The 20,383-nt window shown below is 64.3% G+C and overlaps 4 protein-coding genes across 4 annotated transcripts in view; 3 read left to right on the top strand and 1 right to left on the bottom strand.

Annotated features, from left to right (window-relative positions):
• The first annotated feature begins 5,208 nt into the window (after positions 1-5,208).
• Positions 5,209-10,384, top strand: CHLRE_14g627750v5 (uncharacterized protein). The gene has a single exon (XM_043070319.1). It carries the CDS (start codon positions 5,240-5,242, stop codon positions 9,050-9,052), a length of 3,813 nt encoding a protein of 1,270 aa, XP_042916992.1. The 5' UTR covers positions 5,209-5,239; the 3' UTR covers positions 9,053-10,384.
• Positions 10,385-10,958: 574 nt separating this feature from the next.
• On the top strand, positions 10,959-12,014 carry CHLRE_14g627726v5 (uncharacterized protein). The gene is made up of 3 exons (XM_043070318.1): positions 10,959-11,073; positions 11,195-11,299; positions 11,443-12,014. Exons 1-3 carry the CDS (start codon positions 11,056-11,058, stop codon positions 11,497-11,499), a joined length of 180 nt encoding a protein of 59 aa, XP_042916991.1. The 5' UTR covers positions 10,959-11,055; the 3' UTR covers positions 11,500-12,014.
• A 134-nt stretch (positions 12,015-12,148) lies between these two features.
• Positions 12,149-16,660, top strand: CHLRE_14g627700v5 (uncharacterized protein). The gene has a single exon (XM_043070317.1). The coding sequence runs from the start codon at positions 12,221-12,223 to the stop codon at positions 16,037-16,039; it is 3,819 nt and encodes a 1,272-aa protein (XP_042916990.1). The 5' UTR covers positions 12,149-12,220; the 3' UTR covers positions 16,040-16,660.
• A 926-nt stretch (positions 16,661-17,586) lies between these two features.
• The window catches only part of CHLRE_14g627650v5 (uncharacterized protein), a 9,072-nt gene continuing 6,275 nt past the window's right edge, over positions 17,587-20,383 (bottom strand). Inside the window, exons 11-12 of the mRNA XM_043070316.1 lie at positions 19,965-20,221; positions 17,587-19,229 (exon numbers count right to left, since the gene is read on the bottom strand). Coding sequence (XP_042916989.1) covers positions 18,090-19,229; positions 19,965-20,221 — 1,397 coding nt within the window. The 3' untranslated portion in view covers positions 17,587-18,089. The remainder of the gene's footprint in view (positions 19,230-19,964; positions 20,222-20,383) is intronic.

The following is a 20,383-nucleotide window of genomic DNA, read 5'->3' as shown; positions in this document are numbered from 1 at the left end:
TAGCGTATGAGTCAGGCACGCAACATGCAGCGGCGCCAACGCGTATACAACTCTGTGGCGTAGAATTTCAATGCGCGGGATCAGCTGGGGCTGCAGTCCGCGGCTGCCAGGTGCGCCATATCTGCTGACAAGGCTAAGAATGAGAGGTCCCAGGGGTCAGGGTCTTCGATACTAGGATACTGGGAGACATGCACGATGCATGTGTGCATTTGCGTGCAGGAGAAGCCCTTTTTCCGTTACACTGTCCAAATAGGCATCTACCATATTGTAGCAAGTGTTAAGTTGTATTGTCCTGTCCGGAGCGCGGGCGAGTGCTATGAAAGACTGTGGCGTAGGTGCGGGGTGCTCGTTCGCGCCTGGGTTCCGGTGTTCCTTCAACGTTTGTTTGGCCTCCTGCCCCCCCTCTACAGGTCCTGGTGTGCAGTATGTCGAAGCATGGTGGCAAGAAGCACAATTGGGGCCGCGGCAGGGGCAGGGGCAGGGGACAGCCCGCTGCCAACAAGGACGCGGCGGCACCGGCACCAGTGGGCCGAGGGCGGGGCCGTGGACGGGGCGGGGGCCGGGATGGAACGGGCCGACAGGACACGCAAACCCATGGATGTTGACGGACCTGGCGACGTGCTCATGGCGGCAACGCCGGAGCCGGAGCCTGAGCAGCTGCGCACACAACCTAAGCAATTGTGTGACGCGGGATGTGGCGCAGGAGCTGCAATGCGGTATGTGCACATACATCACGAATAAGTCACATAGTGGTGCACTGTACGCGATATGATGTCGACTAGTACTTGGTCGGGTCTGGCATGAATCAACCGCTGCAGTGAGTGCATGACAAGCAGGGGTGGCGCACGTCTATATGGCGGGGGCGCGCACGTGATTTTGACGTGGTTTCTTTTACGCAGCTGTACATGTCTGCTGCCATTTTTGCACGCGGCGTACTAGTGGCCCCTCTGTACATCTGGAATGCAACCGTGAACTGGTGATGTGGGCTGTGTCCGCCGTAGCCTGACCATGGATGTACATGTACGCGCTGATTGTGCCCCGGATTATAATCAAAGTGCCATGCATGCTTTTTCATTGCAGTAGTAACCTAGTGCAATTGACGCACGATGTGGTCTGAGGAGTGAGTGAGGCGTAAGGGTATGCCGCGTTCGAGGTGGGGAGGCGCTGGAGGGAATGGAGAAGTTACAGGGCAAGCAATGCAGATGTATGGGAGTGTGTTAGAGCAATGTGTGTGGATGCATGCAAAGGGCGCCTGGCCGCCTGCAACGAGTGAAAAGTACTACGAGCATGGAATGCAGCATGGGCAAGGCGCCCAGGCACCCCTGCTGCGCACAGCTGCGCAGGGCGCGCAGGCAACGGACCTAGTTTGGCACATGTGTTTGGGCGCTCAACTTAGCAGCCAGCACTTTGAATCCATTATGTAACCAACAAGCTCCAGACGCATCAGCTGGGTGCGCGGGGATGGCTTCGTGCCGGTTGCGGGGAATGAGAGGGGCACAGTGCCCAACGGCTAAACACAGCCGGCACAGGGGGGCGCGAAGTTGGCGACGTCCGGCAAGGCCGTCCTGAACCGGCCCCACTTGTTTTATGCGCCCAAATTGATTGCTACATGCCAAATATCAAAGCGGCGTCGGCGGCTGCTATTGCGCAGTCTTGCTTTTGAACTCCGGCTTGACATTGCACCTCGCCGGTCGCATGGAAGCCCCTCCCTGCTTGTAGTAGGCCCCCCAAGTCTCGGAACAAAGCTGCTTCAGACCTTCAGTACATAACAGGTCCATAGGCTGCTATCGCGCAGCTCTCCCTGCCTCCAAGCCGAGGTTCCAATTTGCGTCGGCAAGCATGTTTTCGACCCCCGTCATATAGTCGCCCGGCGCGCCAGGGGTCTTCTATGAGGTGCCGCTTATTGGTCTATGCAAAGAAATCGGGCCGGGGCCTGGTCGCAACTGGGAAATGGGGGCGGTTGCTGGCCGTTGCCGATCACATGGGCCGAGTTGGCCACCCCGCACCCCTGCAAGAAGTGAAACGGCATTCCACCCTGGCGAAGAATGGAGATGCCTTGACCCTGTGGGGTCCGCGTCAACCTGGGTGGCCGGGGGTGCCCCTACGGTGTCCATGCTGCGGCTTGGAAGTTGTGGGGACACAGGACATACCAACAAGCAGGGGGGCGGAGGAGGGGAAATAAGGAGCGCGCCCCGCCCCGCCCGGCACGTATCGACCATGCCGCATGCAGTACGACCGGGACCAGCCATGCGGCCATCGCGCTGCTCTTACTTCATAGGCGGTTATTATGACTTACTTTAATCCTTATACTTATAACTCGGGCCGTCCCCTCGGGCCTCCGGCCCTCGGGGACCGGCCCTCGGGGGGCGCGCCTCGGTTCGGTGGCCCTCACCCTCCCCTCCCTCCTCCCCGCCCCAGTATATCCCGTATTGCCCCACCCCCCGTGCTATAACCTCTACATACTGTCCACTTCAGCTTCATATACGCCACCTTGATTCACCTCAGGCAGCTCGCCCCCATTCGCAGCCGCAGCCCACAGCCCCGGCCACTCGCGCGCGTTCCAGCTGCATTTGCCTCCCTGGTGTGGCTTGCTTTGTTTCCATAGCCCCCCGCTCCCTGCCGCTGTTTGTTACGCCCTCCCTCCCTTCATCCCTACCTTCCGCACATGTGCTGCTGGGCGCGGTAGGTGGCCCCGACTCCCGTGGCGCCCGGTCGCCGCCGCGTCATCTAAAAAGGAGTATTCGTTGCGGGCGTGCGCGGCGGCGGCCTCCCAACCCATACACAGCCCTCTGGAGATGACGATACCGTTACCGGCCGATCCAGGGGCTTCAGTGTGTCGAGTTCCGTGTGCCTTGCTTGCAGTGCCCCTAGCCCGCGTTTGCATACCCCACTAACACACCTGCCCCCACCCGGCCGGCAGCCGCCGCCCCGTGCGGCTGCCGGTTTCATGACGGGTGTGGGGAACCGCAATGCGGTCCGCACCCGTCACCTGCCTGCTGTTTGCTCCCTTGCCTCTTCGTCAGCGTCTGTGTTTCCGGGGTCGGGCTTCCTGGTGTCGCACGGCATGCATCGCACGCGCCCATGCCAACCGCAGTGCGACGGGGATGAGCCATGCAGCGATCGCGCTGTCGTTACTTCCTCGGCCGCCCGGCGCACTTGCTCATTTAACCGCATCCATCACTTCGCCATTAGTGTTCTTCGTTTATCCACCCAACGCAGCGCACAGCTACAGCCCGCAGCCCGACTCGCGCGCCATGTCCTCGCGGTTGTTTTGGGGGTCACGTTGCTTGCCTCGCGCCTAGCGCCATAGCTTTTACGCGGCAGTGCATCACGCCTCCTGTCCCTCCCTCCCTCCCATACATGTCGTGCTGGGCACCGGTGGCGCTGGTGTTCTCCAGGTTGGTTTCGGGCGCATCCTTTCTGGTAGTCCCAAGCAACGCCCGGCCGCCGTCGTCCAGCCCAGCCATCCCAATACAACAGCCGCTTTCTGTCAGCCAGCCATGGGCGCGACCGTCCACAGCGTTTACCGTCGGTTACGAGGTAACATGTGAATTCGCAACTTGCGCTACTGACTGCCTACTCTCGTGCCACCTGCAAGCCCACTCCGCCGTCCGCTCTGGTCTACGTACGCATTAGTTCCCACCACACTCGTCATTAACGTGGCGCTGGTGTCTCCAGGTTGGTTCTGGTGCCTGGCGCGTATTCCGGTGCCTCCGGCACCCACCCGCCAGACTCCGCCAGCCCAGCCAGCGGCACATCCGACTGCCTCCGCACAGTTTGCCAGCGGCGGCCCATGTCAGCCTCAGCGCCCAGCATCTGTTTTGGCGGTAACATACTTTCTCTCCTGTGCTGCCCGCTAGCCCCGACAATCTGCTCTGGCATCGTGCATTCCCGGTGTTGACCTGCGCACGGCGCTGCTGGTTGTTTTCTCTCCTGTGCTGCCTGCTAGGCTCCGACAACCTCCTCTGGCACCGTACGTACTTCCTTAAAGGATCTTCAATGACAGGAGCGTTTACGGTATGATTGCGGTACTACAAGAGAGGACAACCCGAGCGTGCAAGCACGCAGGGGCCATCGAATGCTGCCTGGACGAACTTAAGCCAGGGGATCTCCGCCCCCGACCGGATACCACCTCCAGGTTATGCTGCACGAGCATGCTGCGCACAACGGCGCACCCCTCGCTGATGCATGGGCCGAGGCGTACATGGCGCATGAATCCATGGCACGTATTCTAATTGTCAAGGTACTCAATGGCAGGAAGCAAATCATGGGCAGGAGAGAAGCACGCCTTGGACATCTGATGTGCCTAATCCCATTGTTTCGGCCTGCCCCGCTCCTACTGTGCGGTACCAACCAAGTGCTGCCCACCCGCCCCCCGCCGCCTCAGCGGCGGGCGCCGGTGCTGACGTCAGCATCCGCGACAGCAGCGGCGCCACGGCGGCGGAGGGCGCGCCGGAGGGCTGGGGGCTGCGGACGTGAGATGCGCGTGGGAGGTCGACAGCTTTTGACGAGACGTGGGTCAGGCGTGTTTGAGGGCTGAGGCGTGATGGGCTGTGGTGTAGGCCCGGCATTTTGCTGCTTAAATGGAGCTGCTGCTGCGTGAGGTGCGCGCGGGAGGTCCGAACCCGTGGCTGACAGACATTTGGGGATGTGGAGCCAGCTGGCGTTCGGGCGCGGGGCCTGCAAGCGCGGTTACGGGTGGTACGGCGGTAGCTAGAAGCAGAGAGACGTGCCCGGTCTGTGCGCTATGTCTGGGGTGGTCAGTGGCCGGGCGTGTCCGAGGGCGCGTTTGGCTGTTCATGCGTGCTGGGCAGGGGTTGGGGCTTGGCCGCTTGGGACTGGGCTTTGTGCGGGTGGCTATGTTTGACGAGCTGGGAATCATCTGGTTGCGTGGCGGGGCTTTGCGGTACAAGCGTGTGGGAAAAGCGAGAAGGGATTGGGACGAAGGAAGGTGGCGAATTGGGGTGTCGAAGGCGGGGATGGGGCATGCTGCCGATGGGCGGAAAACAGCAGAGCAGTCACCGCCGGTCATCCTCCATGCTGCTGCCTTCGTCAAATAGGTGTTACAAACACCCTGGATTTTGGGACAGCGCAGCAAGGCACAGCGCTACTGGAACATATTGACTGAAGAGTGGAGCGGGACCCTTACCAGGTACCGCTGCCTTGTCTTGCCGCGCAGTACATAATCGCTTACCTTACTTTAGATGTGGTACCCCCATTCCTGACAACTTCCTCCAAAATGCGTCGCGGTCGCACTTCTGGAAATGGGCAAGGCAGCTCGGCACACAGCAGCCGTATCAATAGAATTATTGAGAACCTAGAATACTTTGCGAGTCTGCGTGAGAGCAGTCAAGCCGTCGGCGCCCAGGTGACGGCTTTCTCGCAAGCGCGAGCTGGCGCCTTGACGCCAGCCGACTGGAAAGCCGCGGACGGCTCGCATGGCCGCCTGATTGTGTCTCTAGTCGGCGCGCACGGCTGGGCTATTCGGGCGCTGGAGCTGGACTATGAGCGCGAGGACGCCCTGGATGTGTTCACTGGCACGCAGCACTGGGCAGTCATCCTCGTCAACCTGATGCCGGCTGAGGAGCGCAAGCTGCTGGCGCTAGCTTTCATCAGGGCAGACACTCTCAGCCTACATGCACGGCTACTGGCGCGTGTGGCTCGCGGGAGCGCAGATGGTGACGGCAGCAACGGCGGTGGCGGCAGCGGCGGCGGCAGCAGCGGCAGCGGCGACAGCGGCGGCTCAGGCACAGGCCGCGGCGCCACAAGCGCAGCTATGACCGCGGCGCAGCGAGCCGCTGCGATGATACGTGTTCAGCTTTTGGTTTTGAATGCCGCGTCGTCTATGCTGCGTATGCTGCTGTTGTGCCGCGACGCCTTCATCGAGCTGCGCGCTGCCCTTCTCCGCACCCAGCTCTTCGAGCACATATCGGCAGCGCTGCTGAGTGCCGCAGCTGCGACCGTGACGGGGGCATTGACCAACATGGACGCCAACTGGGGATCACTGCTCATGTGCGCTTCCATCGTGGGGTCGTGCATTAACTTCCTGATTCAGGGGATGGCAGAAGAGGAGGATTACAAGAAGCAGGAGACTCCGCAGTGGCAGCCGGACACCGTGGGTGGCGGGGCGCCTGCCCCGCGACAGCCGCCTATGCAGGTTATTGAGCTGGATGTGGTGCGGCAGCTGTTGGGCGGCCGCTGCCTGCAGGCGTGTGCGGTCTGGATGACGCGGGTGGTGGAGGCGACCTTGCGGGAGGGAAGCGCCGCAAGCAGCGCAGCAGCACCCGGACAAGCCGGCGTGCAGGATCCGGCAGCGCAGGCTTTGGGCTCGGGGCACGGCGCGGCGGGGTCAGGTGCTGCGGCGGCGGCGGGGGCGGCGGCGGCGGCGACGACGGCTGCGCCTGCTGCTGGCGGCAGCCGGGCGCCGCAGCGGTGGCGGCCAGAGGCAGCGGGGGATGCCGTCGCGGTCTGTCGGGCGCTGGTCAGGCCGGCTGTGCCGCTCACTCTCGTCACGCAGAACACACACCCATACATCGCTCCCGCTGCCGTAGCTCTGGCGATCAGCGCGCGGGACTGCCCCTTGCGTCTCGCGCTCACACCTCAACTGCGGTGGGATGCCAAAGCGGCGGGCGCCGACACGGGTGCTGGTGTAGGCGCAGGCGGTGTATGTGCCCAGGAGCAGCAGCAGCAGCAGCAAGGGCCCTGCACACCTGACGCAACAGCAGGGACGGCGCCAGCATCCCCCGCAGGAGCAGGAGCGGCGGCCGTCGCAGCTTCCGCACGGCTGCAGGCACCATCGCGATCCGCGGGGCCCGAGGCTGCAGCGGTGGAACGCACACGTGCCGTGAACACGTATGACGTGTTGTATGGCGCTGTGGACGCCATGCACGCTGGTAGAAACACAAACGTGGATCTGCAGGACCGCAACACAATCGACAGCATGCGGATGCTGGTATCGTTGTTGGTGCGGTTGCTGTGCAAGCTGCGGCCGCGGCAGGCGGCGGCGCGGCTGGCGGGCCTGTGGCGGGTGCTGCTGTGCGATCTGGGGCCCACAAGGTCCTGGAACACCGCTGCAGATGTGGGGCTGCTACTGCGGTTGCAGCTGGAGGAGTTTCCGCGCGAGAGCACCACGGCTGTATCACCAGCATCAGCGTCCCCAGCAGCATACGCAGCACCGGCTACCGTGGCGGTAGCGCCACATCCGGCGGAGCGCGCGTTGACTCCCAGCTTCAGCCTGCGGTGCGCGTTGGCGGCAGGGCTGCTGCCGCGCCTAGAGGCGTTGCTGCGGAATCCGCAGGCGTGGCAGGAGGCTTACGCACCGGGCGGCAGCTCTGACCGGGTGCTGCGGCTGTTGCTTGTGGACTCTGGCGTGTGGCCGCTGGTGCTCGCGCATGCTCCGGCGGCGCAGGTGGCATCGCTGGTCGCCACCCTGACAGCGGCGGTGCGGCGGCTGCGCCACGGCCACCTCTCACAGGCGGCCGCGGCCGAGGGCCGCAGTAGCGGCGGCACCAGTGTCGGCAGTAGCAGCCGCGGCGATGACACAACCGGCAGTAGCACCAATCGGGATGGCGGGGCCAGCAGCTCAGCTGCATCGGCGCCGGGCACACATGCCGCCGGCGCAGATATTAATGGGCCCGACATGGAGGCTTGGCGGCTGGGCTTTGGATGTTTGGCCAGGCGCCTTACTAACTTGCTGAGGCAGTCCGTGCACGCGCGGATGCAAGTCTTCAAGGTAGATGGAGGGGCGCTGGAGACACCAGGATCGCAGGCGCTGGCGCAGGGGCAGCTGGAGCAAGCGCAGGAACCGAAGACAGCAGCCGTGGGGGCTGCGGGCGGCCCATGCCTGCGGCCCAGTGCCTACGCGCCGGCTGCGGAGCAGCTGCGGCTGTTGATGAGCCTGTGCTTGTGGCAGTGGCTGCCGCAGTTCCTGTTCCTGGCGCGGAGCTATCTGCTTGACAGGGAGGATGGGTGGCAGAGCATGCAAGCTATGGCGGCGCACCAGCTCTCGGTTGCCGTCCTACACGCACTGCGGGCGCAGCAGCGTGCAGCTGGTGCTGCCGGCGGTGCGGACGGCGCAGACAGCAGCAACACTAGCCTCGGTTGCCATGCCAGCCCCATTCTCAGCAGCGGCAGCAGCGGCTGCTGCGTCATTCCAGCTGCCCAGGCGGCGGATTCGTGGCGGGCCTTCCTTCGCAGCCAGGAGCTTGACGCTGAGGGTTTCCTCGCGGCGCTGCTGCGGCATATTGGCAACCCAAGTCGCTGCAATGATGAATACTGGTCGGCGCGTTTGCTAGTTGCCATAGGGGCCTGGGACCCAGACATGCTGGTCCGTGCAGTTATAGCGGCTGCAGCAGCAGAGGAGGGCTGTGGCAACATTGGCGGCAGCGGCAGTAGCAGCATCAGTGCCGCAGCCATCGTGTCGGGTGCCCGGGTGTTCGTGGAGCGTTGCCAACGGCGGAACCGCGTTTGGTCTGGGTGGCCACTGCCGGAGCTCTTCGACTTCGTGGCCGCGGCCGTTGAGCAGCCGTCGCCTGCGCCAGGTGCCAGCGGAGTGGGAACCGAAAGGCCTGCAGCCGAAAGGCCGCTCCCGAACCGCTGGAGGGAGCTGCAGGCGGTGTTTGTGGCGAGCTTTGCATCTGTCACCACGGTGGTGAACCTGATGTCCCCAGCTGAGGTGCAGGCCCGCCTGCGCCGCCTGCCAGTCCCGGTCGCGACGGCAGTAACAGGCAACACCACGTCCGGCAGTAGCACCACTGGAGCTGCAGCTACAGCGGCGGCTACAGCTGAGGCGGGCAGCGAGCGGGGCGTGGTCCTGTGCGGCAGTCCTGCCTGCGCCAACACGGATGGGCCCAGCGCGCTCTTCCCAGCCAGCGGCGGCAAGACGTGCGCTCGGTGCAAGGCGGTGTGGTACTGCTGCGGCGCGTGCCAGCTGGCGCACTGGCAGCAGCAGGGCGGGCACCGGGAGGCATGCAGCAAGGCACAGGGGCAGGCGCAGGCGCAGGGGCAGGGGCAGGGGCGGGCGCAGGCGCAGGGGCACGCGCAGGGGCGGTAGACCCCAGGTGTAGGGAGGTGTGGTGTGCAAGGGCTCAGCCCGCATGCGTAGATGTGGGTGGCGGCCAAGCGGGTGGGCTGCGGCCAAGCGGTTAGATGTGGGGGGCGGCCAAGCGGTTAGGCTGCCCACAGGATACGATGTTCAGCAGCCTAGCTGCCGTTGGCCCATGCTGTGTTGGTGTGGGCGGGTGCACGTGTGTGTGCGCATGGCATGAAGCTGCAAATGATCTCACGGCATATACGGTATGTGTATGTGGGCCGTGTCGGGCTGCTGAGTCGGAGGATGGTACTCTGTGAGTGTGTGGGCATGCATGACTTCGCTTGGTGTGCAGTCGGCCAGGGGAAAGAATCACATGGTGGTGTAGTGGCGTGGCTTGGCCAACGGGTATGTTGGGAATGGATTCAAGGCAACAAGGACCCACAGTATCCCTGGCTGACATGTACCCAGGAGACTTGACAGAAGTCTGGAAGGACAATGCGGGTGTAGACGTGTGCGGTGTAGCGGTGTAGCGGTGTGTGCTCGAGGAAGTGCGAGAGGTTTGGAGACCTCTGGCTGCAGCAAGGGCGGCCGGCGTCTCCATGCCTGGCAGACCCCAAGTTAGACGTGTGTCGCATCCGTGTGTTTCTCGTGGGTACAGTGAAAACTCGGTGTCCTCGTGCGTACTGGCATTGCAAGGGTAAGGTCGGGTTAGGCGTGACGGGCCAAGGGCCCTCGCTGAGGCGTGTGCCACCAAGGATGTCGGGTTGCCATGCAGTGTTCGTGAAGTGCTGCGTGTGGTCTGCGGCTTGCGGCAAGCAGTACTGTATGCTGACATCAAGGAAGTACGCAGCGTGCGTGGGCATTTGGGCTGGCGCCGCCTTACGCGGTGTGGCTGCAAGTACATGCCATGAGACGATGAGATGGAACTGGTCTGCCAGGGATTGCCGTACATCCGGATGTCAGGTGCGTCAGTAATGCGGCCCTGACAGCCAGCGCGCGGCCGAGGATGCACGGCACTATGTAGCACAGTCCTGGCTACCTTATTTTTCTGAATCCAACAATCCCCTCCGCAGTCCGCACTCCGGACTCCGGGGCTTCTTGGGCGCCTGCGCCCATGTTCGCGCGTGGCAGCAAAAATAATTGGGCAAGGCACAGGGCAGCGTGCAGGCAATGGCGAGGGCTGGGTCGGGGGACCGGGCCTGCATGGTTAACTGCATTCCGAAGCAGTGGGTACAGCAGAGCGAGGCGACTGGGGTTCACGCCTACTTTAGACGTAACGGGCTAGCTGGACGCCGTTTGGTACTTAGGCACTTGAGGGCAACGGGAGATTCTGGGCGAATCCCGCCTAAACCCAAGGCAAGAAATGAAGGAAGTTCCACCCCAGCGGAGAATGGAGATGCCTTGGCCCTGTGGGGTCAGCGTCAACCTGGGTGGCCGGGGGGTGCCCCTACGGTGTCCATGCTGCGGCTTGGCGGTTATTGGCGGTTATTATGACTTACTTTAATCCTTGTACGTACTGTCCACTTCAGCTTCATGTACGCCACCTTGATTCACCTCAGGCAGCTCGCCCCCATTCGCAGCCGCAGCCCACAGCCCCGGCCACTCGCGCGTGTTCCAGCTGCATTTGCCTCCCTGGTGTGGCTTGCTTTGTTTCCATAGCCCCCCCCCCGCTCCCTGTCGCTGTTTGTTACGCCCTCCCTCCCTTCATCCCTACCTTCCGCACATGTGCTGCTGGGCGCGGTAGGTGACGCTGGAGTCTCCAGGTTGGTTCTGGTGCCTGGCGCGTATTCCGGTGCCTCCGGCACCCACCCGCCAGACTCCGCCAGCCCAGCCAGCGGCACATCCGACTGCCTCCGCACAGTTTGCCAGCGGCGGCCCATGTCAGCCTCAGCGTCCATCATCCATTTTGAAGGTAACATGTGGACTTCCATTTTGCGCTGCTGACTGGTTTCTCTCCTGTGCTGCCTGCTACAATCTCCGACAATCTCCTCTGGCATCGTGCGTATTTTCTCAAAGGATCTTCAATGACAGGAGCGTTTACGGTATGATTGCGGTACTACAAGAGAGGACAACCCGAGCGTGCAAGCACGCAGGGGCCATCGAATGCTGCCTGGACGAACTGAAGCCAGGGGATTCCCGCCCCCGACCGGATACCACCTCCAGGTTATGCTGCACGAGCATGCTGCGCACAACGGCGCACCCCTCGCTGATGCATGGGCCGAGGCGTACATGGCGCATGAATCCATGGCACGTATTCTAATTGTCAAGGTACTCAATGGCAGGAAGCAAATCATGGGCAGGAGAGAAGCACGCCTTGGACGTCTGATGTGCCTAATCCCATTGTTTCTGCTGCCCCGCCCCTACTGTACGGTACCTACCAAGTGCTGCCCACCTGCCCCCCGCTGCCTCAGCGGCGGGCGCCGGCGCTGACGTCAGCATCCGCAACAGCAGCGGCGCCACGGCAGTGAAGGGCGCGCCGGACGGCTGGCCGGCTGGGGGCGTGAGATGCGGGCGGGAGATGGGAGCCCGAGGCTGACACCTCACACCTGGACACGTGACGCCAGGTGGACTGTGGACACAGGTGCAGGCGTGGGGCCCGCGTCACGGCACAGGCGTTCGGGCGCGGGGCCTGAAAGCGCGGTCACGGGTGGTGTGGCGGTAGCGAGAAGCATAGGGGACGTGCCCGCTCTATGCGCTCTGTCCGGGGCGGTCAGTGGCCGGGCGTGTCCGAGGGCGCGTTTGAGGGCTCGTGCGTGCGTGGCAGGGGTCGAGGGGTTGCGGCTGGGCTTCGTGCTAGTGGCTGGGTGAGTAGGTATGGCTGGCAGTGTGATATTTGACGAGCTGGGAATCATCTGGTTGCGTGGCGGGGCTTTGCGGTGCAAGCGTGTGGGAAAAGCGAGAAGGGATTGGGACGAGGGAAGGTAGCGGGTTGGGCGGTCAAAGGCGGGGATGGGGCATGCTGCCGATGGGCGGAAAACAGCAGAGCAGTCACCGCCGGTCATCCTCCATGCTGCTGCCTTCGTCAAGTAGTTGTTACACACACCCTGGATTTGGGGACAGCGCAGCACGGTGCAGCGCTGCTGGAACAATTTGACTGAAGAGTGAAGCGGTATCCTTACCGCTGCCTTGTCTTACCGCGCAGTACGTAATCGCTTACCTCCCTCTACATTCCTGACAACTTCCTCACAAATGCGTCGCGGTCGCAACTCTGGAGATGGGCAAGGCAGCTCGGCACACAGCAGCCGTATCAATAGAATTATTGAGAACCTAGAATACTTTGCGAGTCTGCGTGAGAGCAGTCAAGCCGTCGGCGCCCAGGTGACGGCTTTCTCGCAAGCGCGAGCAGGCGCCTTAACGCCAGCCGACTGGAAAGCCGCGGACGGCTCGCATGGCCGCCTGATTGTGTCTCTAGTCGGCGCGCATGTCTGGGCTGCTCGGGCGCTGGCTGCTCGGGCGCTGGAGCTGGACATCGAGCACATGGACGCCCTGGATGTGTTCGTTGGCACGCAGAACTTGGCAGACACCCTCGTCAACCTGATGCCGGCTGAGGAGCGCAAGCTGCTGGCGCTAGCTTTCATCAGGGCAGACACTCTCAGCCTACATGCACGGCTACTGGCGCGTGTGGCTCGCGGGAGCGCAGATGGTGACGGCAGCAACGGCGGTGGCGGCAGCGGCGGCGGCAGCAGCGGCAGCGGCGACAGCGGCGGCTCAGGCACAGGCCGCGGCGCCACAAGCGCAGCTATGACCGCGGCGCAGCGAGCCGCTGCGATGATACGTGTTCAGCTTTTGGTTTTGAATGCCGCGTCGTCTATGCTGCGTATGCTGCTGTTGTGCCGCGACGCCTTCATCGAGCTGCGCGCTGCCCTTCTCCGCACCCAGCTCTTCGAGCACATATCGGCAGCGCTGCTGAGTGCCGCAGCTGTGACCGTGACGGGTGCATTGACCAACATGGACGCCAACTGGGGATCGCTGCTCACGTGCGCTTCCATCGTGGGGTCGTGCATTAACTTACTGATTCAGGGGATAGGACAAGTGGAGGATTACAAGAAGCAGGAGACTCCGCAGTGGCAGCCGGAGACCGTGGGCGGCGGGGCGCCTGCCCCGCGACAGCCCCTTACGCAGGTCATCGAGCTGGAGATGGTGCGGCAGCTGTTGGGCGGCCGCTGCCTGCAGGCGTGTGCGGTCTGGATGACGCGGGTGGTGGAGGCAACCTTCCGGGAGGGCAGCGCCGCAAGCAGCGCAGCAGCACCCGGACAAGCCGGCGTGCAGGATCCGGCAGGGCAGGCTCTGGGCTCGGGGCACGGCGCGGCGGGGTCAGGTGCTGCCGCGGCGGCGGCGGGGGCGGCGGCGGCGACGACGGCTGCGCCTGCTGCTGGCGGCAGCGGGGCGCCGCAGCGGTGGCGGCCAGAGGCAGCGGGGGATGCCGTCGCGGTCTGTCGGGCACTGGTCAGGCCGGCTTTGCCGCTCGCTCTCGTCACGCAAAACACAAACGCATACATCGTGCCTGCTGCCTATGCTTTGGCGATCAGCGCGCGGGAGTGCCCCATCCGTCTCGCGCTCACACCTCCACTACGGTGGGATGCCATAGCAGCGGGCGTGGACACGGGCGCAGGTGTAGGCGGTGTATGTGCCCAGGAGCAGCAGCAGCAAGTGCTCTGCGCACCTGATGCAGAAGGAGCACCTACACCAGCAGCAGCCGCGGGAGCGGCGGCAGCATCCCCCGCAGGAGCAGGAGCGGCGGCCGTCGCAGCTTCCGCACGGCTGCAGGCACCATCGCGATCCGCGGGGCCCGAGGCTGCAGCGGTGGAACGCACACGTGCCGTGAACACGTATGACGTGTTGTATGGCGCTGTGGGCGCCATGAGCGCTGGTAGAAACACAAACGTGGACCTGCAGGACCGCGGCATATTTGGCACTATGTGGATGCTGGTATCGTTGTTGGTGCGGCTGCTGTGCAAGCTGCGGCCGCGGCAGGCGGCAGCGCGGCTGGCGGGCCTGTGGCGGGTGCTGCTTTGCGAGCTGGAGGTTGCAAGGTTCATGTACGTGGTGGCTGCAGAAGTGGGGCTGCTACTGCGGCTGCAGCTGGAGGAGGGTCCGCGCAGCAGCACCACGGCCGTAGCACCGGCATCAGCGTCCCCAGCAGCATACGCAGCACCGGCTGCCGTGGCGGCAACGCCACATCCGGCGGAGCACGCGTTCACTCCCAGCTTCAGCCTGCGGTGCGCGTTGGCGGCAGGGCTGCTACCATGCCTAGAGGCGTTGCTGCGGAAGCCGCAGGAGGAGTGGCCGGAGGCTTACGCAACGGGCGGTAGCTCTGATTGGGTGCTGTGGTCCTTATTTGTGGAATCTGGCGTGTGGCCGCTGGTGCTTGCACATGCTCCGGCGGCGCAGGTGGCATCGCTGGTCGCCACCCTGACAGCGGCGGTGCGGCGGCTGCGCCACGGCCACCGCTCACAGGCGGCCGCGGCCGGGGGCCGCAGTAGCGGCCGCACCAGTGGTGGCAGTAGCAATCGCGGCGGTGACACAACCGGCAGCAGCACCAGTGGGGATGGCGGGGCCAGCAGCTCAGCTGCACCGGCGCCGGGCACACATGCCGCCGGCGCAGATATTAATGGGCCCGACATGGAGGCTTGGCGGCTGGGCTTTGGGGGGCTGGCCGGGCGCCTTACTAACTTGCTGGGGCAGTCCGTGCACGCGCGGACGCAAGTCTTCAAGGTAGATGGAGGGGCGCTGGAGACACCAGGATCGCAGGCGCAGGCGCTGGCGCAGGGGCAGCTGGAGCAAGCGCAGGAACCGACGACAGCTGCCGTGGGGGCTGCGGGCGGCCCATGCCTGCGGCCCAGTGCCTACTCGCCGGCAGCGGAGCAGCTGCGGCTGTTGATGAGCCTGTGCGTGTGGCAGTGGCTGCCGCAGGTCCTGTTCCTGGCGAAGAGCCATCTGCTTGACAGTGAGGGTTTTTGGCAGTACCTGCAAGACGTGGCGGCGCACCAGCTCTCGGTTGCCGTCCTACACGCACTGCGGGCGCAGCAGCATGCAGCTGGTGCTGCCGGCGGCGCCAGCGGTGCGGACGGCGCAGATGGCAAGCATGATAGCAGCAGCAGCCTCGGCAATAGCGGCACCTTTAACAGCACCAGCGGCAGCAGCGGCTGCTGCGTCATTCCAGCTGCCCAGGCGGCAGAGTCGTGGCGGGCCTTCCTTCACAGCCAGGAGCTTGACGCTGAGGGTTTCCTCGCGGCGCTGCTGCGGCATGTCGGCAACCCAAGTCGCTACAACGACGAGTACTGGTCGGCGCATTTGCTAACTGCCATCGGGGCCTGGGACCCACACATGCTGGTCCGTGCAGCTATAGCGGCTGCAGCAGTAGATGGAGGCAGTAGCAGCAGCGGCAGTAGCAGTAGCAGCATCAGTGCCGCAGCCATCGTGTCGGGTGCCCGGGTGTTCGTGGAGCGTTACCAACGGCGAGACCGCGTTTGGTCTGCGTGGCCACTGCCGGAGCTCTTCGACTTCGTGGCCGCGGCCGTTGAGCAGCCGTCGCCTGCGCCAGGTGCCGGCGGAGTGGGAACCGAAAGGCCTGCAGCCGAAAGGCCGCTCCCGAACCGCTGGAGGGAGCTGCAGGCGGTGTTTGTGGCGAGCTGTGCATCTGTCACCACGGTGGTGAACCTGATGTCCCCAGCTGAGGTGCAGGCCCGCCTGCGCCGCCTGCCAGTCCCGGTCGCGACGGCAGTAACAGGCAACACCACGTCCGGCAGTAGCACCACTGGAGCTGCAGCTACAGCGGCGGCTACAGCTGAGGCGGGCAGCGAGCGGGGCGTGGTCCTGTGCGGCAATCCTGCCTGCGCCAACACGGATGGGCCCAGCGCGCTCTTCCCAGCCAGCGGCGGCAAGACGTGCGCTCGGTGCAAGGCGGTGTGGTACTGCTGCGGCGCGTGCCAGCTGGCGCACTGGCAGCAGCGGGGCGGGCACCGGGAGGCATGCAGCAAGGCGCAGGGGCAGGCGCAGGGTTGGTAAACCCAAGTTGTAGAGGGAGGGTGTGTGCCACAAACAACAAAACGAAGCCCGTGTAGGGGGTGAGCGTGCAATTGCTTGGACAGCATGTTTGTGGGTGTCAGTGTCGTGTGTGTGCATGCAATGAGTTCCGATCGTGTGTCCTGTCAACCAGGGGCCAGAATCATATTGTGGTGTAGTGGCGTGGCTTGGCCAACGGGTATGTTGGGAATGGATTCAAGTCAACAAGGACAGACAGTGTGCATGACATATACCCAGGAGACTTGGCAGAAGCCTAGCAGCACCTGGCCATGAGCGTACCGGTAGACGTATGCGGTGTAGCGCAATGTGCTCGAGGAAAGTGTGGGAGGTTTGAGCAACTCTGGCGGCACACAGGCAGGAAGAGCACTCGGTGTCTCGCATGCCTGGCAGACCCCAAACCAGACGTGTTTTGCATCCATGCGTTTCTCGTTGGTACGGTGAAAGCTTGGGGTACTCGATAAGAGCGTTCAAAGACGGCAGGCACAAGAAAGCGAGGTGGCATACTAGCAGGCTGGGCCGAGGCGGCAACAGGCGGCGGCATGCTGGGAGGGGTGGGAGGTGTGCTGCTGCTGCATAGGGCAGCAAATGTAAGCATTCGCATTTACGCATTTCCATGTAAGGGCAGTAAAGAAGGCGGTACAGCAAGGCAGCAAGGGGCGCGGTTCATCATGTGCTTACGTACGCACCACTGACAACCTCATGCAGACCCGGGCAGGCTAAGCGGGGTACCGTACTGCGCGCGACTGAGCGAGCGGGCTATGGCTGCTAACTCTTAACTTCTTTCTTCCTGCTTGCTAGCCTGGAGCACTCGTTGGCGTCTTGCATTTGCATTCACACTAGCTTTCATTTCTCTGAATGGGCATGATACGCTGGCGCGTTGGGCGAGGGCGCTTGCGCGCAGCGTGGACGTTGGCATTCATCGGCTGCACGCGCCGGTGGACGATGCATTTGCTGCGCGCGCAGGCTTCCGAATGACGTGTGCGCGGGGACCCGCTTAGGGGGCTCATGCACACGTTGCACACCACCGCCGCATTGCTGTCACCGGTGAGTTTGCACACACGTGCCCCGCATGCACGCACGCAGCAGGTGTGGGGGGCGTGGTGGCGAGAGCAACCTGCCGGGTGCTGCGGGCGGCTGGGTGTGCGATGGGACAGTGTTTAGGCAGGTCAGGGCAGGTTGGCGAGGTCCCGTAGGGTGCAGCTGACGCCCAGACCCCAGCAGATGGCAACCAGTTTGCAACGGCAGGGCAGGGGTGTGCGGTTGGTCGTACGCCGGAAGTACTGTTGGCTGGCTGGCTGGCTGGCTGGAAGTGCGCGGAACGCGGAAGTTCTACAAACACACAAAGAACATAACCCTGCGGAACACGCCCTGGGGCATCTAGGTGTGGCTTTTGCCGACTATCCTGCTACAGTTGAACTGTGGAAGTTTGCTGACGCGCACTCCTCATTGCCGTGGCCTTCGGTTGCAGGCAGGCACCTCCCGTGGGTACCTCCCCTGTGTAGCACGGCCCACAAGCACAAGGCAGCACGATGCGCTTTCTTATCCTTCCAGTCCAGCTGCACCCCACGGGACTTTGCCAACCTGCCTTACCACTGTCGCATCGCACATCCTTCCAGTCATCCCTCTGTGCCTGTGTACCATACGTGTGTGCCTGCTAACGCCGCTTGGCATGGCATGGGCCCCGCACCCAGCCTGGGTGCGACTGCCGCGAGCCAAATCCCGCACAAGCATCTGGGTCGGTTGCTTTGCCGATGGAAACGTTCGGGCTGCCTGATGCCACTAGCTCCTGCTGTCATCCATTGCGCCTGGCATCAATGCAATATTGCACCTGCTGTCTGCTGACCTGCAGAGAGCTCTGGCGCTTTACGGAAATGCCGCGAATAACATATTGCCATGCCGTCAAATGTAAATCACTGTTCCGCCGCCGACAGCCGCCGAGTACGGTACAGTTTGCCTCAATCCTCCCTACGCACCTGACCCACACCCCTCCCTCCAACATACCACGGCACGTGCCACATACACGTGCCCTGCCTCAAGCTGCAGCCGCCATCTCCCGCGCCCACGCCAGCGCCCCCGCCACGTCGAAGTTCCCCACCGGCTTGAGGAGGCAGCGCTGCAGCAGCCGCTGCGTCATGTCCCCAACATCCACCACCACCCCCACTGGCACCACCAGCCCGCTCCCACCAGATGCACCTCCAGCCCCCGCCCCGCCCTCCTCCCCGTCCTCCGTCGCCGCCGCACCCACGCCTCCTCCTCCTCCTCCTTCCCCGCCCGCTGCCGCCGAGAACCCCAGCGAAGCCATGACACACGCCATCGCCCGCCTCGCGCCCAACAACCCAGACAGCTTTTCCACCACGGCCGGGAGCTCGACCGGGCTGGCGGCGCCGCTGCCGCCGTCGTCCTCCGCCATCGGCACCTCCGCCAGCGCACTCGCCACCTCCAGGCACAGCGCCTGCACCTCGTCTATGTGCTGCCCCACCAGCGCCGCCACCAGCGCGCCCGCCGGCTTGGCAGCGGCGGCGGTGGCGGCGGTGGGGTCGGCGGCGGCGCTCCAACGCGCCGCCTTGGCGGTCCCCGGGGCCGTCGAGGGCGGCGGCGCCGCCAGCGCGTGCGGCTCCAGCGCCGCCACCAGCGCATCCAACGGCAACGTGTCCAGGGGGAACTGCGTCCGCAGCGCGTCGCGTAGCTTGTTCAGGCGGAAGGCGGGCCGCTGCGGGAAGAAGCGCTCCAGAGCCGCCGCCACGTCCTCCGTACGAACACGCGGCGAGGACGACGGCACGGAGCCGGCGGCGGCGGCGGCGGCGCCGCCGCCGCCGCCACTGCCCGACGTTGCTGGCCGCTCGTCATCGCCATCGCCGCCGCTGCCGCCCGCGCCGGCGTCTTCCCCGTCGCCCGCCGCCCCACCTCCCGAGGTTTCACCACCTCCACCTTCACCACCTTCACCACCACCACCTGCACCTCCACCTCCAACTCCGCCGTCCGCCGGCGGCAGCGAGTGCAGCACCGCCGCCAGCCCTGACAGCATGGAGCGCTGGTCCGCCGCCGCCGCCTCCGCCGCCTGACCCGTGAGCACCAGCCAAAAGGTGCGGACGAGGCTGTTGGAGCGGGCGTGGGTGGCGCAGGCGTTGTAGAGGCTGTAGGCCAGCCGCACGCTGGACTCGTTGGCCAGGCCCTGTGGGGGAGGTGTGGGGAGGGAGGTGGGGGAGGTGGGGGGGGGGTGCAGGGATGTTTGGAAAAGCGGGAGGTGGGGTTGGGGGTGGGGGTGGGGGGGCGTGTGGGGGACGGTGGGAGAGTGGGGGAAGTGGGGTAGGTGGCGGAAGTGGGGGAAGTGAGGGACGTGGGCGAGGTGGGGAAGGCAGAGGATGTGGGGAGGTGGCGGAAGTGGGGTGCGTTAGGGGAGTTGGGTGGGTGAGGGGAGCTGAGGGAGGTGTGGGAAGTGAGGGGAGTGGGTGAAGGGAGGGGGGGAATGCGGGCGGGGCGTGGGCACGGGGGGTTTGCGCCCAGTGCAGGCGGGCAGTTGTGAAGGCCAGGTGCAAGCAGCTCGAGTGCCCACATTCCAGCCCTCCTCAGCCTAGGCCTACACACACAGCTCCCACAGCCACCACCCTCCCTGCCACCCTCCCAGCCACGCTCCCCACAACCCAAAACCGCTCTGTGGTTCTGGGCCTTCATTTCTTTGGGATTGGAGCAAGCTCTACCCCCACCCCCTGTCTACTTCGCGACACTTCTCTGATCAACTCTTGCAACCCCCGCTTCCCAACCATCTTTGCAACCCCCTCTACACACACACACACACACACACACACACACACACACACACACACACACACACACACACACACACACACACACACACACACACACACACACACACACACGCACACACACAACGACCATCCGCGCCCACCTGCGGATTGAAGTAGTAGTACAAGAAGCTCTGCAGCGTGCCCGCACTCGCTGACACCTCCAGCGCCTGCTTGGCCCGCCAGATGGCGCCCACCAGCGCCTCCGCCTGCTCCACGCTCCAGGCGTGCAGCGGCACGCGGTGCGGCCAGCGCAGGCAGCGCGGCACTGACGCCGCCAGGCCGCACGGCTCGGCGGTGGCGGGCGGCGCTGGGGCGCCGGCGGCGGCGGCCGTGTCGCCACCGCCCTCCGTGACGAAGTCTGTGTGTGTGTGTGGGGGGGAGTTTGGGGAGTTTGGTGAGTGGTAGGTGGGTCGTTGGCGACAAGCCCGGGCCACCGCAAACCGTTCTTTTGCGGCCGCTCGGCTTCCAACTCGTAACAGCGAAGGACTGCTGGGCCTACACGAACCAAACCCCACACTTC

The sequence above is a fragment of the Chlamydomonas reinhardtii genome, chromosome 14 (genome assembly GCF_000002595.2).
Source record: "Chlamydomonas reinhardtii strain CC-503 cw92 mt+ chromosome 14, whole genome shotgun sequence".
Taxonomy (NCBI): Eukaryota; Viridiplantae; Chlorophyta; class Chlorophyceae; order Chlamydomonadales; family Chlamydomonadaceae; genus Chlamydomonas; species Chlamydomonas reinhardtii.
The sequence above is the reverse complement of the archived record's forward strand: the minus strand, read 5'-3'. Positions and strand labels throughout refer to the sequence as shown.

Coding starts and splice junctions, on each gene's coding strand:
- CHLRE_14g627726v5 (XM_043070318.1), top strand. Junction 11,300..11,442: donor CACGTATTCTAATTGTCAAG/GTACTCAATGGC, acceptor CCGCTGCCTCAG/CGGCGGGCGCCGGCGCTGAC.
- CHLRE_14g627750v5 (XM_043070319.1), top strand. CDS start 5,240: ATGCGTCGCGGTCGCACTTCTGGAAATGGGCAAGGCAGCTCGGCACAC.
- CHLRE_14g627700v5 (XM_043070317.1), top strand. CDS start 12,221: ATGCGTCGCGGTCGCAACTCTGGAGATGGGCAAGGCAGCTCGGCACAC.